This window comes from Rhincodon typus, chromosome 16, assembly GCF_021869965.1.
Source record: "Rhincodon typus isolate 14 chromosome 16, sRhiTyp1.1, whole genome shotgun sequence".
NCBI lineage: Eukaryota > Metazoa > Chordata > Chondrichthyes > Orectolobiformes > Rhincodontidae > Rhincodon > Rhincodon typus.
Window position 1 is genome coordinate 11,040,869 of NC_063347.1, and position 20,135 is coordinate 11,061,003.

General features: G+C 39.3%; 1 protein-coding gene across 3 annotated transcripts in view; it reads right to left on the reverse strand.

Annotated features, from left to right (window-relative positions):
* Positions 1-4,364: 4,364 nt before the first annotated feature.
* The window catches only part of LOC109916484 (TRAF-interacting protein), a 41,466-nt gene continuing 25,695 nt past the window's right edge, over positions 4,365-20,135 (reverse strand). The window contains exons 10-16 of one of the 3 annotated variants that reach the window (XM_020516202.2): positions 17,911-18,000; positions 15,499-15,587; positions 13,941-14,096; positions 13,215-13,260; positions 10,356-10,469; positions 8,875-8,925; positions 4,365-8,216 (exon numbers count right to left, since the gene is read on the reverse strand). In XM_020516202.2, the coding sequence (XP_020371791.2) occupies positions 8,100-8,216; positions 8,875-8,925; positions 10,356-10,469; positions 13,215-13,260; positions 13,941-14,096; positions 15,499-15,587; positions 17,911-18,000 (663 nt within the window). In that variant the 3' untranslated portion in view covers positions 4,365-8,099. The remainder of the gene's footprint in view (positions 8,217-8,874; positions 8,926-10,355; positions 10,470-13,214; positions 13,261-13,940; positions 14,097-15,498; positions 15,588-17,910; positions 18,001-20,135) is intronic. The other 2 variants (XM_048606532.1, XM_048606533.1) reach the window with 2 other exon arrangements.

Consider the following 20,135-nt stretch of genomic DNA (forward strand, 5'->3'; position numbering starts at 1 on the left):
GCTCCTCTGATGCTGCTTGGCCTGCTGTGTTCATCCAGCTCTACACCTTGTTATCTCAGATTCTCCAGCACCTGCAGTTCCCACTATCTTTGAATCAACCTGTTCAGAGATGTTGTTAATCACCTCTGGTACCAAGGGGACAGAAGTAGGGATGCTACCCCTACCCTGCATGAGGTTGTCCAGCATCAATTCAGACATAAATTCCTGAGGCCTGTCTTCAAATCCCTTCATAGACTCATCATTCCAGTATCCTACTCCAGACCCTTCTTCTAGGGATCTTTGACTCTTTAACTTCCACTGGTGGCTATGCTTTAATTTATCCAGGCCCCAAATTCTGGAGTTCCTTCTCTAATCCTTTCCATCCGATTCCTTTAAGCTCACTCCATAACCTTTCTCTACTTGTCCTAACATCCGGCTTGTCTTTGCCAAATTTTGCTTGATTATGTTCTTGTGAATTCCTTTGGGCTTATGCTAAGGTACACAGCAAATGCAAATGGGGGCTGGGGGGGATAGGTTCTTGTGAAAATTCCTGTTCAAAATATCTTTAGGCTCAAGGGTGGATGGTGTATTTTTTGTTGCCATTTTAAAATACTGTAGAAAAAAAAATAAGCACCAACTACTGCTGAATGCAAATAGTTATACTCGTCATGAAACTCCAAATTTAGCTTTTCAAAGAAATTGTGCATAAATGGGCTGAATGGCTTCTTTCTGTGTTCTACAAACCAGATTCATCATTGGAATGAACAAGCTAATAAACGTTGACAATAGGGCAAGTCTCTGGTAACTTCCACTTGAGTTTAAGTACTGGACTGCATTGCAAAATAGCTGTAACTATTGCCAGGACTGGCCCATGCAAAGGGATTTGAGGCGCATGTGGGAAGGATGCTGTGCTCAGAGTTCAAGTGCCAATCATACAGAAGGAGCTTTATTCAGTACAGCATGGTTCTCTCCAGCTGAGTCTAACAAGACCAGCTGTGATGCTGGGAACATGGAAGAGAGTAGGGATCAATGTAATTCCCAGTGGCTGATTATAGATTAACATTTGCATAGATCTAACATGCAGAAGTCTCCATTTATAAAACATCCTCAAAATAGTCAGACACTTTACAGGAGCTTTAACAATTTTGAACCTGAGCCACTTAAGGCAATACATTGGACAGATGACCAAAAGCTTAGAGATACGTTTCAAAGGAGGGTCTCAAAAAAGGATTGGTAGATATATGGTGATGTTTGGAAAGGCAATACATAGCCTTAGGAGCTGAGTAGTGAGAATTGGATGTGCACAAGAGGTCAGCATGCAGTCTGAGCAAGTTGTTAGACAAGGCAAAATGCTTTATTAAGAAAACAATCTTTGGTATTATGGCATGACAGAAACCATTTCAGGTCCTGTAATTTGTCCTTGTTTTCAAATGTCTCCAGAGCCTCACCCCTCTATATCTCTCAAATCTCTACATAACTGAAAAACAAGTGCATTCTAATGCTAGCCTCTTGATTTTAACCTTTCCTCTATCAGCGGCTGTACCTTCAGCTTTCATGGCTTTGGGCTCTGGAAATTTCTCTCAATCTCTCTACCGCGATCTCGTCCTTTAAAATGCATCCTAGCATCCACCTGCAACCGAGGTTTTGATTATTTGTCTTAATATCTCCTTGCATGGCTCGGTGTCTCCCGAGACTCCTGTGAAGTGTCTGGGGAAATTTTACTGTGTTAAAGAGGACTGTTCAGTGTAAGTCTATTCACAGAATCAGTTTTTTGATGCAAACTCGAGGAACAGCACCTCATTTTCTGCTTAGGCACCTTGTAGCTTCTAGGACTCAATGTCAAATTTAACAACTTCAGACATGAGCCCTGTCTTCCATTATGATTGCAGCTCCATCGTGCCCTGTCCTGTTTGTCGCTTGTTGGATTTGCTCTCAGCAGTGTAGACCCATAACCTCCTATTCACCCCTATTTTCCATCTCCATCGCTACCACCACTAGCACTCGCTTTGCTTTTTGCACTAGGCACCCTCACCATCTGTTACTTTCACTTTTCCTCTGTCAATAGTTTCAGTTCTGAGGAGTCAGGTCAGACTCAAAATGTTAACTGTCTCCACACTGCTGTTAGACTTGCTGAGTTTTTTGTTTCTTTTTCAGTTTGAACTTACTTGCTTTGACACATGTACTGATAAGTTATTAGATTTGACCTTCCCGATTCCTCACCGAACATTCAGCACAATAGTTGTGAAGGTTACAGCAGGTAATAAGGAAAACCAATGGAATTTTGTAAGGAATAGAGTATAAAAATAGGGAAGTGTTGCTGCAACTGTACAAGGCATTAGTGAGACTGCGCCGAGTATTATGTACAATTTCGGTCTCCTTACTTGACGAAGGATGTCGTTATTTTGCAGGCAGATCAGAGAAGGTTCACTAGATCGATTTCAGAGATGAAAGGCTTGACGAATGCAGTCAAGTCAAAAATCATACAGCACCAGGATATAGTCTAACAGGTTTATTTGAAATCACAAGCTTTCGGAGTCTCGCTCCTTCAGTGTCAGTGAGAGAGGTGGCATCAGACACAGAATTTATACGCAAAAGGTCAAAGGGTGATAGAACTGATGCGAATGCGTTGAACAAACCTAAAATGGTGGTTATATCTTTTAATCAGGTTAAAAATCACACGACACCAAATAATAGTCCAATAGGTTTATTTGAAAACGAAAGCTTTTGGGTCCACCCCAGTCCAACACCGGCATCTTCACATCAAATCTTTAATCAGTTAGAAAGGATTAATATGCAAATTCCGGAATTTCTCTCAAGTCACTGCCCTGTGATATCAGTTCCCTCAATGTACCAGAGGTGACATCCTAGGTCTGACAATGCATTTTAGGTGTGAGGCCTTGTTTAGAATCTGGCTATGTATCAACTTGGAAGTCAAACTGGCTTTATTTCTAAAGACGGAATTTATAAAATTCTACAAATTGTGTGCTTTTTGAACAAAATAGAATGCATGTGCAATTATAAATCTGCAAATGCAAATTCACTCCATAGATTTGTGTGCGCACCATGTGTGTGTGTATGCACGAGGGAAAGAGAGTGTGTGGGCGTGCGAGAGTGAATGTATGAGACAGGGTGCATAGGTGTGTGTGACAGTATATAGTGTGATGCGGTCACCTATAGTGCGATGTAAACCCAAGATCCCAGTTGAGGCCGTCCTCATGGGTACAGAAATTGTCTATCAGTCTCTGGATTGTTGTGTATCCTGAAGTCCGCCTTGGAGAACGTTTACCCGAAGACCCAAGGCAGAAAATCCTTGACTGCCAAAGTGCTCCCCTATTGCGAAGGGGACATCCCTGTCTGGTGATTGGTATGTGGTGTCAATTCATCACAAAAACACACACACATGCACAGGGGGTGAATTTGCATTTGCTGATTTGTAATTGCAGATACATTCTATTGTGTTCAAAAACACACAATTTAGTCAATGTGGCATTTTATAAATTCCCCCTTTGGAAAGAAAACTAGTCTGACTCTAAGTTGATACGTGGCCAGATTCTAGACAAGGTCTCACACATGAAATGCATTGTCTGACCTGGGATGTCACCTCTGGTACACTGAGGGAACTATTAAAACCTTGAGTTATTGTAGGGCAGTGACTTGAAAGAAATTCTGGAATTTTCATATGAATCCTTTCAAACTGCTGAAAGATTTAACAGCCATCTTAGGTTTGTTCAATACATTTGCATTAGTTCTATGACCCTTTGATCTTTTGCTTATAAATTTTGTCTGATGCCACCTCTCTCACTGACACCTGAAGAAGGAATGAGAGTCCAAAAGCTTGTGTCTTCAAATAAACCTTTTGGATTATAACATGGTGTTGTGTGATTTTTGATCTTGTCCACCCCAGTCCAACATTGGCACTGCCACATCATGACTTATGAAGAGAGATTGAGTAGTTTAGACCTATACTCTCTGGAGTTTAGAAGGATGAGAGATCTGATTGAGGTATATAAGATGCTAAAGGGGATTGACAAAGTAGAAAGGATGTTTCCTCATGTGGGGCAATCTAGAACACAAGGTCATAGTTTTAGGACAAGCTGATTTGAAGAGAAATTACTTCTCTGAAACTGTTGTGAATTGATAGAATTCACTACCCCAGAGTCTGGTGAATGCTGGGACATTGAGTAAATTTATGGAGTTAGACAGATTTTTAATTAATAATTGGTTGAAGGTTTTAGAGAGTGGGTAGGAAAGTGGAGTTGAGACCACCATGATCCTATGAAATGGTGGAGCAGGCTCGAGGAGCTGAACTGCCTACTCCTGTTCCTAGTTCTTATATTAGTGGTCTGGATGCTATTGTTTATTGAAGAGACGAGCAAGAAAACATTTGAGTCAAAATATTTAATCGTGTCACATACTGTACAACAAACGTATATAAATAATCCAATTACATCGATGCCCAAGATATAAACATATATCATTCAGCTTTTTTAAATGACAATTGTACTCAAAAGCAGATTCGTCATTGTAATGAACCAAATAAATGAACAGGCTGCAAAAGAAGCGCCGCAAAACTATTCAGAACTGTTAAGAAACTATTGGAAGCACAAGTGTGTCAAAAATCAATAGATTTAACAGTGGTAAGAAGGCTATGCTAACTGCCACCTGGACTGCAAAATGGCTGTAATTAATTCAAGGTGGTTACTTCTTTAATGCATCACATAGACGTCACTTAGTAATTCATGTCCAGAAACTGTAATCCTTTTTAAATTATGAACTCAACTCAAAAGATTTTCACCCAGTTTTTGAGTATTTGGCACAGGCTGCTGTGTGGATGTGACATTGGTGAGAGAATGCCCTTGTTCTGCTTCTTTACAGATTACTAAATATGCAAAAATTGTGTTTTATATGTTTGACCACAATTGCACATATTGTGCCTATGATCCTACTGCGAACCGGTTTCTCATGCAGCTGTTAAGAGATTCCTTGATTCATCTATTTTTGATGTCAAGCAATAAGCATTCAGGACCAAATGAATCAGATTGAAAACCACTGTGAAAAAGTTTCAAATAAAGGACTTGAGACAAACACCCAACACAAATCATACCAGAAAATTCACCTAATCTCAAAACAAACAAACACCACTAACAGAGAGGAAACAAAGCCTATGCCATCAAATTCAACCTGCAATTACTGTCAATTCCAAATTCAGTAACTAAATAGACCTAATCCAAGCACATTTCAGATCCAAAACACATAATGTAGGGATGTTTCACTCAGAAATAAAATCAATTCACTGCCAAGGCTCGCTGGGTAACAGCAGCAGATACGAAATATTAATCATTTCTTTACAGATTGTAATCCCAATGGGCAATTTGAAATCTTTGTACCAGAGCCCATTTACATTCTCAATCTAAAGAAATCTTGATCAAAGTCTAGCCTTTCTGGCTAATGTAGTTCAGGATTAGAGGACTGAATTGTTGATGTGTTGACTGATAAGATTCTTTTAAAATTTAAGGAGACATGGAACTGAAAGGATTTTGATGGATGACATCACTTATTTATTTTACCAGCTGGCTAGAATCAGGCAATACACAAAGTCAAAACAGGCTGCTTTCTGTGATTTCTCATGTCTCTAAGGTGACAATGAAGGAACAGACAGCATTGTTTGACATACAATGATAACGTATTAAGTTCCTCTCGAATTTCTCAAGTCACCATCGGCATTGGAGGAGCTCATTTATTTCTAGACCAACAGCCTGACCAATGGGATATATTCTTACAGTGATATGTTACTCGCACCAAACTGAAACAGAGAGAGAAACCAGCTGGATAGTCAGAGCAATCCCATACAGAAGTAAAATGCTTTTTTTAAAAAAACTGCATCCTATTTTGATGAGAACATAAAATATAAACCCAAAGTGAAAATCTCACCCAAATCAAGCAATTATTACAGAATAAAACAGTTTTAAACCAACTAAAACACATCGCTTTTCCAATGTGAAGGATAAATTACTTTGATTTCCAATTGTAATATTAATACAAGATTTAGGAAACAATTCATGGTTCATAAGAGTTAACATTCTTATTTTTCACCAATTGGTTTTTAAATAAGTGCTGTGTTTATGAAGGGCTTTAAAAATATTTAATATAGTGCTAAGTTTATACCAACTGAAAAGTTTTAACCTTATTAGATGCACTTGCTACCGAAGACTTTTAAAGAGGCAGTCTCATCAACAAGGACCACTCTTTTGAAGAAATCACCAAAGGCACTTCTATCGAAATCAAGAATGGTAAGTAATTAGCCATAGTCCGCAAAGGACCATCGGCATCTTCTCCCCATTAGAGAAAATTGCTTGTATATAGCTTGACGGACACTGCTTGTGGGACATAGTATGGAGGCAGACATCCTGAATTATCACCTGAGAAGAATTATAATTAGATGTTACAGTGAAAGCTCAACACTTGCATAAACAAAGATTGACTGAAAAACAAATTACTGAGCCTGACAGTTCAAGGGAGCGGAATGAAAATACAAGTTGCAAGATTGTTGAGCCTGCCTCCGTGCTGTAGGCTTTCTTCAGCAATGTTTGTTTAGTATCTCTGTGCACCATTAGGTCAGGCTTAGGAACCATCCTCTGCCAGTTCCCTCAATGCCATCAGTTGTCATATTGAAAAAAATATAAACAAAGGGAAAAGAAACAAAAAATGGTCATTAGTAGAGTATAAGAGGTAACGTCTACAAAAATCATTTCACTTTACTATAGGACTTTAAAAATAAGACTGTCCTAGATCAGTATGTACATTAAGTGTCTACTAAAGTAAGAAGTGGAAGCTTACAGGTAAATGGCAATGATACATTGTCAGGTGGGGATGCTGGATACCTCAGTGAATCACAAGAGCTGGCTGCTTCTTCTGTGCATTTGTAATATTAAAATGTCAATCAATTCAAACCCTTCCACTAGCTAGGAGTCCTGTGGTGACTGATGTGGTTATCTGCCCCTAAATTGCACACTGATGTACAAAGTAAACCTACTATTTCATTACTGTGAAAATGTTGCAAATATAAAATCAATTCTGTTCAAAATGATGCTGAAACCTAATAGCCAGTGACAGGAATTTGAAGAGTCCAGCTTGACACTATTGCACCTTGAGCACTTATGCAGTGTTGAGCTGGCATCTGTACTGAGGAGTCACTGGTATATTACAGTCAAAGGGCAGCTCCATGCGTGTGACTCAGATCGGCAGGTTAATTCAGCCCAGGGATTCAGATGATAATAAAGCAAACATAGGAAGCCCTTTACTAGATGACCATGAACTAAATTCTGGGACCAGATTAACTTCAAATCCAACCCAGACCTTTGGAATGTAAGTCACTGCTGACAATGTCAATTCAACATGAAATGGGCTGGGACTGGCTCAGGAATTTTTTTTGCAATTAGTTGCTTCACTATAAGTTTGGATAGTTTCAAAAGCTACAAACTCCTAAATTCCTATTTTAAGGCCACTCCAATTTGGCACTAAAAAGTGACACTGTCATTCAGGGAGGGACACACTCAAGGAAACAAGAAAATGTCACACTTATACAAATAAATAAAGGTTGCCTGGCACAGCACAGAGATATACTCTTCACCTAACCCATGCTATACTTGACTTGGGGTGTTTGTTGCTGGGTGATTATGGTGTACTCCCTGGTATAAATACCTCACGATCATCAGGTAAAGCCAAAGCAATATCTGTCGATATTCATAATATGAAATCTGATTTCAATCAAAGTTCTTCTACTCTTTACACTGTCACCTCTTCTTGAGTAAGAGTTTTATTTAAAACCATGGTGATTTCTCCTTTTTGGAATGCCAATTATTTAAGGCTTTCAGGGATGAGGGTAACATCAGTAGGCTATCTGGAGTTGAAATGGTTCAATTATTGTGAAGAACAACAAGGCTTTTTGCTCTTGGGACTGTTGACTTTAACAACCCTGCAGTATATTTAGCTTGTTTGTCATTTAGTGCAGGCCAGCCGCATTTTTCTAGTATGGGTTTCGACACTGATGTCAACATTAACATGCTACTGCAGACCTGGCATTCGGTTCAAAGTCAAACTGCGTCCCTGAAATTCAAGAATCAAATCAGGAAATCCTCCAACTTGTGCTGCTTGCAAACAGAAGGCTTGACAGCTGTCCGAGACACTTTCTTCCTCTTCGCCTTTAATGGCAGTGGCCGAATTTCAGTCATTTTGGTCTGAAGGAAAGTTAAAGAAAAGTAATTTTTTTTTTGAAAAACAAGCAACAGTTTAAAAAGCTATTATTCACCTCCTTGTATTTTTGAAATGACACACACATTTTTGCCCACCAGGAGAATGAAGTTCTCTGGATTAACAAGTCATGACTACAACACAATCATCCTCAAAATGTAATGGTTGGTATGAATTGAAAAATATTTTAAACTTATCAACTCGTACTTTTCCCATTGTGGCTGGAGTATATCCAGCATTGGCTTCTCTTTACATTCATTCATCATGACTTCTGTCTTCCCCAAGGATGCATCGTTGGTCCTTCCTTCTGATCTATGTTCTACCCTTTAGAGACATGACCGAGAGAGACAGGGCTTCCCACCCGTCTCACCCTCTCGGTCTGTGTCGACAGTTTGCTCAATATCCGTACTTAGAGGTGCCCAGATTCCCACAAGTTCTGTATCCTCTTCACTGATTGCATCCTTCTGCTCTACTGTTCAACTGACCAAATTGGCTACAAAACTGCAAACAATCTGGATACAGAGACAGAAACTTGGCTCCTCTCTAGCACAAAACATGTTGAGCTCCACCTTCGTCAGATGCATTATTCTCTATCTCTCTATTTCATTTCACCCAAAAACAACTTGAAAATCCAGCAAAAGATACAGGTTCAATAAACTTGGTCCTTCCCCCCATTCCATCGAAGCCAGTCCGCACCTGGGACAAAACAAGAGAAATTAACAGTAGCCTGGATTTTGGGTTAAAAATGGTGAGGTTATTAAGGACTAAACTGAACCCACTTCTGCACATAGCACGGTTAAATGCTAAAATCTAAAAGTTTCTATCCAATTTGCTTTACTCCACAAACTTCACGACATGTACCTCACTGACAGACTCAACATTCAAACAATAAAGGAACATAAAAGCTTGGTGCTTACCCTCCAGCTGCTCACGAAACATATCAGTGAAAAAAGTGTGCACTTACTCATTCAATTGCTAAATAAATTTTTTTAAAAAAAAAAAGCATGATTAAATCTTAATTACTAGCAACTAACTTCACTGGTTTGAAGACTAACTTTTAGAATGGAGTCATATTCCTCCAAATTTTAATTATTCCTGGGGATTAAAGTATCTTAAGTTTATATTTCTTCTTATAACACTTCCAATCCCATTTTCCTTGCCCTCGCTATTTTGCTTTCTGTACATGATTTTACACTGAACCAAATATTCCAATGACACTTTCTAGTTCAGATTCTGTGTGCCTGATTTTTCAATGTAATTAGTTGAACAGAAACTCCACTGGGCGCCCAGGTTTCAGAATGCTTGTAGGCGGTGCACTGTCCTGATCGGAAAACACAGAATTGTAGTGCAGGGCTCTCAGAAATTCGATGGGCCTGTTAGCAAAACGAACAGCAAGTGCCTTGGTTAGCCATGCAAAATATGAGCCATTACGAGAGCGATACACCAATTTAAAAAAAACTGAAGAAAGCATCTATATCCAGCCTGCTTCTGAACAAAAATGCTGAATTTAACAGAAGGCAGGACGTGAAATTAAGGAAGGTTAATTGATGTATGACAATCTCTCTCGGTATAGTCTAACTCAAACAGCCTTCTGGAGATGGTTGACGTAACTTCTTGTGCACAGTAGAAAAATAATACCTGTATTCTAGATACTTTATGAATTGCCAGGTCAAAATTGTTGGTCTTGATTCCAGGGTGGGTCACTTCAGGAGTTACTCAGAACCACACGGGTGCTCATTCAGAACCGATAACCAAACAACCTCCCTAACCTCTGATCATGCATCTAGGCTGTTACTGCTGCTGTCTTGGGTTTTTAATATTTTTTGTTTGGATACTCATCCTGCATAACGTTAATGATTTTATTATGTAAAAATAAAAATTGCTGAGACAATAATATAAAATTTAGTAAACAGCACAAAAGCTTAAACTCCTCAGTTCTTCCCACTCCCCAAACGCCAAACATCTACTGAACAATTATAGAATTCGGGCAAGTCTAATCGGAAATGGTTAACTTTAATAATAGTACATTGTAACAAAGATGTGCTTTTCACAATAGGTCTGAAGGAAGCTAGGCCCAGTTTAGTTCCCACACAGTGAACAGGAAAGAAACAATCCCCATCACTTACTGATCCTTGGTTCATGTGTGGATTCAAGAAGCTACCACAAGGTTTCTTTTGGAACAGCATTGAGTTTTTGAGGAATGCTGGGAGAATATGATCATCCTCATCATTGCTCATTTTCTTAAAGATAAAAAGAAGCTTTTTTAAGGTTTCTGCAATACAGATTCAAATACTTGCTTGAGGTGAAGTCCCCACCATCGCATAACCAGACAAATCCAATCAAATTGTCAAACCTAACTCATGTTCAGGTTTATAAATAAAGGCTGAGTTTTCAAATTTAAACTAGATATTTCAGACTTTTATCAAGCTTTTTAAGGACATGCATTAGGTTGCACTTCCTTTGTACACAAACATTGTAATAATAACAACTTCAAAGCACAGTGCTAAATATAGTAAAATACAGAACACCAGTTTCTATTGGTTGGGAGGAGGCAGATGTGTCACAGTCCAATTCATCAGAAGAACTGTTTCTGATCTCACCAACCCTTTTGTCTAATATTTGGGTTTATGATAGGGAACATTACCATAGGGAGGCAACAATTATTCACACTGCAAGATTTCATAGTGAGTCACATCTGTGTGAATAAACACACATTATAAGTTTGAGAAGGGACATTTTTACATTTGTATGTGCATAGTTTCTGAGTCAAGAAAGACGATCCTGCTGGAGCTCTGGCACAGATTTGTCGAGTTTCTCACAAAACAGAGATGGCATAGTGGTAAGACTACTGGGTTGGGAATCCAGACACCTGGATTAATGTTAATAAAATTGACGGAATAGTGGACAGGGAAGAAGGTTATCTAAGAATACAAAGAGATCTTGATCAATTGGGTCATAAACGAACCAGTTGAGATTTTCTGATAATTGATAATGGTTTCTTGGTCATCAGTGGATTCTTAATTCCACATTTTTTTTTGCATTGAATTCAAATTCCACTATCTGCTGTGGCAGGATCAGAACATTAGCCGAGTTTCTGGATTAATTGTCCAGTGATAAAACCACTAGGCCATCACCTCCCCTCTGTAATTAACTGCCATCTGAAACTGTTCTGGCAAACCAGATTCAGGGACAATTAGGGATAAGTATGATTAAAGGTATCAACATTCAGATAGATTTGACATATTTTAATGTATATATTTTGGAATTCTGAATTTTGATTCAGTAGTATGTAGGTTTTCTGTGTGATGAGATTTAATGATCAATTTGTAGGTATTTCTGTAGACTTGGTGATTCCTATTGAAACAAAAGAGATAGTTTGTGGAAGCTCATGGAGGTTTATTTGCCTTGGGAGTGTTTATGAGTCAACATGCCTTAGACTTTCAGATAGAAGACTCTGGAATTTATTTGGGGCTAAGGGGAAATACCCATTGCTTGAGGAAAAAAAAACTTTTAGTTTCTGTTTGGACAGCTAGGCAGAAGTTGAATTTGTTCTTGAGAAGTTGCTCTTGAGAAAGGGAGGTAGTTTAGGATGGTTAAGAAATTTCAGCGTTTATTCTCGAAGTTTTTGCTGTCAAAAAGGTGGTGAACTGCCTTCTCTAACTGCAACAACGTTTGGGGTGTGGGTACTCCAAGGGAGTTCCATGGTTTCAAACTAATGTCTGTGGTGGAATGACAACATAATTCCAAGTCAGGATGGAGTGTGGCTTTATTAATTATCTTATTTTTACAGCGTAATAGCTGCTAATGGCCAAACATCCCGAAAGGACTCTGTCATTGTCGGTTATAAATCATAAACTCTTATAATTTGCTCACAATCATTGATAAAAAGGGACATCTATGGCTGATACTTGGTGACTGATGTTCAAAGTATTACCCACTTAACATGAAGGTCCAATAAATTTTGTCTCAATACATCTTTGAATGCCACATTAGTTTCATTTTTGGGGTCACATGTCAGGTGCAAAACATGTTAATAGTACTTAAATGACCTGATTATCCAAAAACTGATACTGATTGTCAGGCCCAGGGTGCATATGTATTACAATAATGAGGTCACTGAAATCTCAATGCATTATACAATTACATGACAATATGACCAATGGAATGCAAGTATATCTCAGAATATACTTAAACAAGGAACTGATCAATATTGAGGTAAATATTGGATGGAAATTTTGATTTTTTTTAAAAAAAAAAAGGTCCTTCAGCCTGGTAAATCTGGAAAATTACTGTTGAAAATTGGATAATTCTGAATTTAAAGATAACTAGGCATACTTCATTATTAGGAAGACCAGTGAGGGCGCTAGTACAGGGAGTATATTGCCACCCTGTGGGCCCAGCAAGGAACCTCACTACAGCAGTAACATGATTTGCTGCCAAGTGCTCTCATTGAGCACAGAACCGCACTGACATGCAAGTTCCGTAGTTCATGGAGCAATTATGGCAAAGGAGGCCATTTGACCTATTGAGTTCATGCCCTGTTACATTCAAAACTTTGATACATCTTTCTGCCTTGTGTTTTCAAATTTCAAAGTAATCACAGGCTTGTTGATAACTCTGTTAACTCTGCAGTTATTAATAATCAGGTGTGATTTCCATGTATCAGTCAAAGGGCACCGATAGATGACAATGCATTTACTGTTGGCTGCAAAAACAAAAGCAAAATCTGAATGAATGAGTTACCTTTAAAACTATACTGTACAAAGTTCCAGGTGGTTAAAATTCCTATAATTTTGCCTGTTTGTTATGCATTCCAAAAACAATCCTGCAACGATTCAACATTGCAACTAACGTTGACATACACCTGAACCCTTGATTAGATTACATGGTAATTGCTATTTATTTTTAAGACAATTTAGCAAATTCAGTCCTCAGAGGTAACACTGAAACAACTAGGTATGCAAAGATGGTAAGTAAATGCTCACCTTTGATTTGCCCACTGATTTAGTAGACTGACTTAACTTTGGTAACCTATGAAATAGGAGAATAAAGGTGGAAAAAGGACCAAATACAATTAGTGTGTGACACTAAAACAAAAGTAATTTCGGTGTGGCTCAAACACTGACACCTTTCAAAAAGGACTATGCAGTGCCTTAGAAAAGCATGACAATCACACTGTCATTAGTTCAACCTGGAGTCTATACAGCGATGTAGGATAATGGATAAAACCTGGTTTCAAATAATCAACTTTGTTCTACATGTCTATTTTTGTATTCCTTACTCGTAAGGAGTATTTGCAGATTGCAGATTGACAGTTAGTTTTGGGAGGACCAACATAAGGACCATAGCAAACAGGGAGAAGATATAAATTGAGAAGATTTGCTAGTCTGATAGATTCAAAGTGAACGGAAACAGTGGATTACTGTTAGATAAAGCTAACAAATCTGACACCTGGAATAATGTGAATCCAGCTGACTAAAAGTTAATTTGCTTATGTAAATTGTGTGAAACCTGATTAGATCCATGTTTTTTAAGTAAATATATATAACCACAACAATTTAAAGAATTATTAATCTGTTGCATATTCTGAAATGATAAAATCAAACTACTTGAAACCCAAATACCTTAGGAACTTAGTCGCCAGTTTACTCCCTAAAGATATTCTGACTTTACGTCCTATATGCATTAATGAACTATTTTACTGCACTTACCCAGCTGTGTCTAGTTTTATTTTCTTTGACGAGGTACTGAGAGATTTTGGAGGAACATGATCAGGGGTATCAAAGTCATATGTCACAGACAGATCAATATCCTCTCCAACAGTCGGCTTGTGCAGTTTAGGGTATTGTAAATCCACAGGGGCAGGGCTGCAAGCACCAGAATAATTTCAGCATTAACTGACAGTAATATACCAACACCAGTTGTGAAGCTAGCAAGAACTCAACAGGCTGTTTTCCCAACTGCATGAACAACATTCCACACAAAAGACACCGAAATTGGAAGTAATTTACTATGTTGAAGGTTTTTGAAACATTGTAGCAAGGCATTTCAGAAGGGCAGCATTGTTCATAAGAAAAAATACGCTAACAATTTTTGATTGTATGCAGTAGCGGCTTTGCTTTTTAATAAGAGTTATCAGAATGCTAAGTGACGGGCATAGCAGAATAATGCAGAGAGGAAGGATACTGCCTATTAGGTCTGTGCCAACACTGAAGGAGCTGACCAATTCATCCAATTCCTCTGCTCTTTAGCCTTAGTCCTGCAAATTTCACCTTTTCAAGTAAATACCCAATTTCCTTTTAACAGTTATTATTGATGAGTGATATTGCAATGTTAAAATCAGTGTCAAGGACATATGTTTATTTGTAGATGAATAAAAACAGCACTCAATGTAAGCTGTAAGAGTCAGAAATAAAAGTAAGGAAGCAAGGAGCTGTGATGGATTGGAGCAGGTTTTTGTAAAGTAGCATAAAGCACTAGCTAGATTACAGTAACGTGTCCAGGTCTGTTTATTGCTTGACAAGAAGAATATGATCACACTGAAGAGAGGACATAGAAGATTTATGAGGATGTTGCCAGGAATAGAAAATTTTAGCTACAAGGAAAGATTGCTTAGGCCAGGGTTGTCTTTTTTCAACACAGCAGACTGATTGGAGAAGGAGATTTCACCAAGGTGTATACACTTATGAAGGACCTAATTGAAGGGAATGAAAGGAGTGATTTTCCTTAGCAGAGGTCAGCAACGAGACACAACAGGTTTAAAATACTTGATAGAAGGTTTAGAGGGCAGTGAGGACAATATTTCTTAGCCAGAGGATGGTGAGAATCTGGAACTCTCTGCCTGAAAAAGGTCACAGGGCAGAAACCTTTACTGCTTCAAAAAGCAATGGATATGCATATGTAGTGCTGCAACTCACAGGGCAATGGACCGAGTACTAGAAATTGGGATGAAACTGAAAGCTCTTTTCTGCTGGCACAGACACAATGGGCTGAACAGCCTCCTTTGCCACAAACCTTCCACGCGACCTGCGGTGGCACTGAGGCAAGCAGAAATGGTCAGAAATACCTTCCCACAGCAATGAGTACAACAAAGGGAAAAATAATACATTTACATTGCCAGGCCCAGGGCTGATATGCAACATAGGACAGACACAAAAGAGAATGGGGAAAAATACATTTTAAAGTGCCCCAGGTTTCCTGAATAGTTATAAATAAAAAGCTGCAAATTAACAGACACGGAACCTTGAGAGAGAGAATTAGTTCACCCACCTCTCAAAGATTAAGCGGCTGATTGCCTCGTTTGTGCGATTTGGCGTGCTGAGGGACTTCTGGAGGAACTCCACCTTCTTTTTTAGGTTCTATAAAACAAATATTTTGCGTCTCTTTATGAGGACTGCAAAGCTCAGTCTTCTGCAACATGAAGTGGAGTGGGGAGAGGGGAAGGGTAGAGGATGACTTCAAGGGCAGAAGAAAAAGAAAACGACGTTCCTTTTGAAAAAAGAAACAATGATAAATGTAAATGTGGGGGTGGGGCACTTTGCCCTTTACGAAGTGAACAGATTCCACAATGAGATATATTTTCTTCAGACAAAAATTATACTTATAGCCATGTTTCTCTGCCTGGATAGGACCGTGATATTGGCCAATGAACGCTATAATGTGTCACTGATGGTCATCTATTTTAACAATGGCATTGACTGGTTTATTTTTAAATTTGTTAAATGAATGTTAAAATAACTATAGTCATATAATTACAGACTAACATCCCAAACAAAACTTCAAGACAAAAGTTTGTAGTTTCTCATCAAATTTAAACTTAAACCACTTAGACTGAAGCATGAGTGTGATTTTTAAAAAAATTAATGAATAGGATGAGGGTGTCGCTGACCAGGCAGCATTTATTGCCCATCCCTAGTTGCTCAGAGGGCAGTTCAGAATCAACCACATTGCTGTGGGTCTGCAGTCACATGCAGGCCAGACCTGGTAAGAATGGCAGTTCCTTCCCTAAAGGACATTAATGAGATGGAGAGTTTTTACAACCAAGGGAGATTTTTACACCTTCTCCGTGACATCACCAAACTGATACCCAGAGCTCTTAGGACAAAAAACAAAGAACAGGCCCTTTGGCCCTCCAAGTCTCTGCTGACACATTTTGCCCTTCCATACCATAACTGCCTCCACTTACAGGATCCGTGTCACTCTATTCCCTTCCTATTCATGTATTCATCCAGGGGCTTCTTGAATGTTGCTACTGTGTTTGTTTCCACCGCCTCCTCTAGCAGCACGTTCCAGGCAGGCACCACTCCTTGTGCAAAAAAAATGTGCCTCGCACATCTTGTTTCAACATCTCCCTCACTCAAACCCCCACACCTTGAACATGTGTCCCCTAGTAATTAACCGTTCCACCCTGGGAAAAACCTCATACTTTCCACTCTATCCATGCCATTCACAAACCTATAAATTTCTATTAGGTTGCCCCTCAACCTCCTGCATTTCAGTGAAAACAAACCCAGACTATCCAACCTTTCTTCATAGCTAAAATCCCCCATACCAGGCAACATCCTGGCAAAACTCTCTAAAGCATTCACATCCTCTGGTAATGTGGTGATCAGAACTGTACACAATATTCCAAATGTGGCCTAACTAAAGTTCTATAAAGCTGCAGCATAACTTGCCTAACCTTATACTCAATGCCCCTTCCAACGAAGGTAACCGTGCCATAGGCCTTTTGTCGCTACTTTACCTACCTGTGCTGCCACTTCCCAGATCCCTCCACAAATCAATACTCCTAAGGGTTCTGCCATCTGTACTTGACCTTCCAAAATGCTTCACCTCGCATTTGTCCAGATTAAACTCCATCTGCCATTTTTCTGCCCATGCCTTCTGATGGCATCTCAGCTCTAAGGTGTGGCGAGCCTCAAAGATGCTGTTACAAATTGGAGTTTGCTACAGAGCCTCAAAGTAAATTATCCATGTAACTGAGTGAACATCTTACAGGACTTGTTGATCGAAGCCCAATACATGTGAGAATTTGACATGAGGGAGGTTTAACAACATTAGTTCTTTGCGACCTAGATTAGACATTCAAATTGTTCACCTGTATCTTTTTAATCTCTCTGAAGGCAGACAGAACAAGCACTTGGTGTGATGAGATTGCTTTAGTTGGTTTATTTCAAAGCAAATGAACAAACACGGCCACTGGTTTGATCAGATTCCCCTGGTTTAGACAGGAAAACCTACCTTAAACTAATATATTAAAAAAAACTGTTTCTCCATATCAGCAGGTCATTTTACTTGATAATCTAGACCACCCTCATCACCACCTATTTTTAGGTATGGCTCCGGTTTCAGGCCTTAAGTAAATGTTTGTAAATCGGAGACCCCCTGTAGTTTCATGGTCACCATCACCGAGATTAGATTCCAAATTTATTAATGGAATTGAAATTCCACCAACCTTTGTGGAGGAAGTTGAGCCCCTGTTCCTACAGCATTAACCTGGGCCTGTAGATTACCACTCCAGTGACATTATCACTTCTCCACCCTCCCTCTGTAAAACAAGCATTGGAGAAATGTACACCCCATGCCTCCAAAATAGACTCAATAAAAGCTAAATGATAAAATAAAATGCTGGAGGAATTGGCTTCACTTCTCTGGGTCAATTTGTATTAAAGGCAAACCTACCGTGATTTCTCTGTCGGCATTGCGCAAATCATCCTGTGATGCATGCAGATCTTCTTTCACTTTCTCCAACTGTGACACATTCTTCTCTAACTAAATAAGCACAGAAAAGCTAGCTTCAGATTAAAAATGGCAAAGGCTTGTACTGCAACACAAGGCATCGTCATGTCGGCAGGGACAGAACAACACAATTAAAAATATCAAATAAAGAGAGGAAAAAGAAACAAAGCACATTTTAAGCTCATGTGCCAATGATAGCTGACAGCAATAATGTCTCTATGGGGAGCTCAAGAGGACAACAATAAAGTCGCAGCAGCTGCAGATAAATTTAAATCCATATTCCTAATTATTTCAGTTGCTGAGCTCGTCATTCTGATTTAATAATTATCCACAAAGAGATAGCATTAAAAACAGTCCTTTTCAAAGTGCCAGGCCTAGAAATCCCAACAGGGCAGTCCAGAATTTGCATTTATGAGTGCAGATAGGCTTCAGGGTGCCTGGGCTTTGAAGGCCGGCTTTGAAGGCCACCTTCTAAGAGCAGCCACCAAATCCTAAGGCTCTCCCTCTCAGCAGTTGCCTACTGTTTGGCACGATGCGCACAGAGCCCCATCAGGTTTGTCTCAGGTATCATGTTTAATGCCTTGAGCTGTGTAAATACACATCAGTGAACTTCGATCCATCTCTGCAATAGTTCAATTGAAATGTCACAATGGGGAATTTCTTATTGAAGAGACTTAATTTTAAAAATAATCCAAATTGTTTCTCTTGGGTTTCAGATGTTCGAATGCTTAATTTAAGGGGAGGATGTGAGGCAGTCTGGAATTAGTTGAGGAACCAAAACTGGGGTTTGCTAGAGGTCATTCTGATCTAATGGAAGGACAGCTTGCATTCATGCTTCCATTTTCTTGTGCCAACTAGATCACCAGCCTGACACCTTCACTGACAGAAACACCAGCAGCATTAAGGTCACTGCCAGGGATGGGTTTCAATATTAGTTGGGGGAGTGAACGAATGGTTAAACGTGTCTGGGCACAGAGAGAATGCGAGAGAGGGTGAGAGTGAGATATGAGGTGGGGGTGAGCAGCAAGTGGGATGACAAACACACTCGCCCACCCTTCATGAGGCGTTAACATCACAGCCTCTGTCTATCAGATCAACGTCCAACATCATTAAAGACAACAGAAGTTCCTTGAGTCTAGTTCAGCTGGGACGAGCTGTTGTGCTGCTCGTCTCCAATACAATTTTCAGACGTGTCTGTTGAGTTATACATTATTGACTCCAGCAGAAAGCAAGATCCCAAATCAGATAAGAAGTATTCCAATTCACAAATTAATTTTATTCTCTCTCCCACTCACGGTGATTTGTGCTTTGACCACCACAAAAATCCACAAGATTATAACACTCAGCATTACACGCTCAGAGACCTATACTCTTAACCCATTTACGTACATTTAAAGGCACCAACAGAAAAATATAAATGGACCTCTAATTTTGTGAATCTTAAACACAGTATTTAACACACAGAAACAGGCCATTTGACTTAACTTGCCCACGAGACATAAACGTCCAACACAAATTTCCTCCCATTCCCTTTACCTAATCTGAGCATAGCCTCCTCATCTTGTAAATCACCACTGCATTCAGTGTTGATGAATTGGTCAATGTAAACTCCATCTACCTTTATTTTTATCCCATTTGCTTTATCTATATGCATTTGAAGATTCCTTCTGTCCTCTTCACTACTTCCTTTTCTATCTGCCTTTGTATAATTTGTCCCTGCATCCAAGTCCATTTATATAGATTGTAAACAGTTGAAGCCTGAACATTGAATCCTAAGACCCACCAATCCTCACATCCTAACAACCTGAAATTGACCCATCAAGGCATATCCTTTGTTTCCTATTCGCCAACCAGTCCCCCATCTAGGTTTATATGTTACCCCCTACACCACAAGCTCTTGTTTTGCATTGTAACCTTTGATGTGGCACCTTCTTAAATGTCTTACAGAAAAGTACAGTATGTCAACCAGTTTCCCTTTATCCATGCTGCTCGTAACTTACTCAAAGGGAATTCCCTCCTTAACAACATGTGGGTCCACCTAAAGCACATGTGCTGCAATGGTTTAAGAAAGCTCACCACCATCTTCTCAAGGGCAAATAGGGATGGACAATAAATGCTGGCCCCACCAGCAACACCCACTTCCCACAAGTGAATAAAAAAGCTCTACT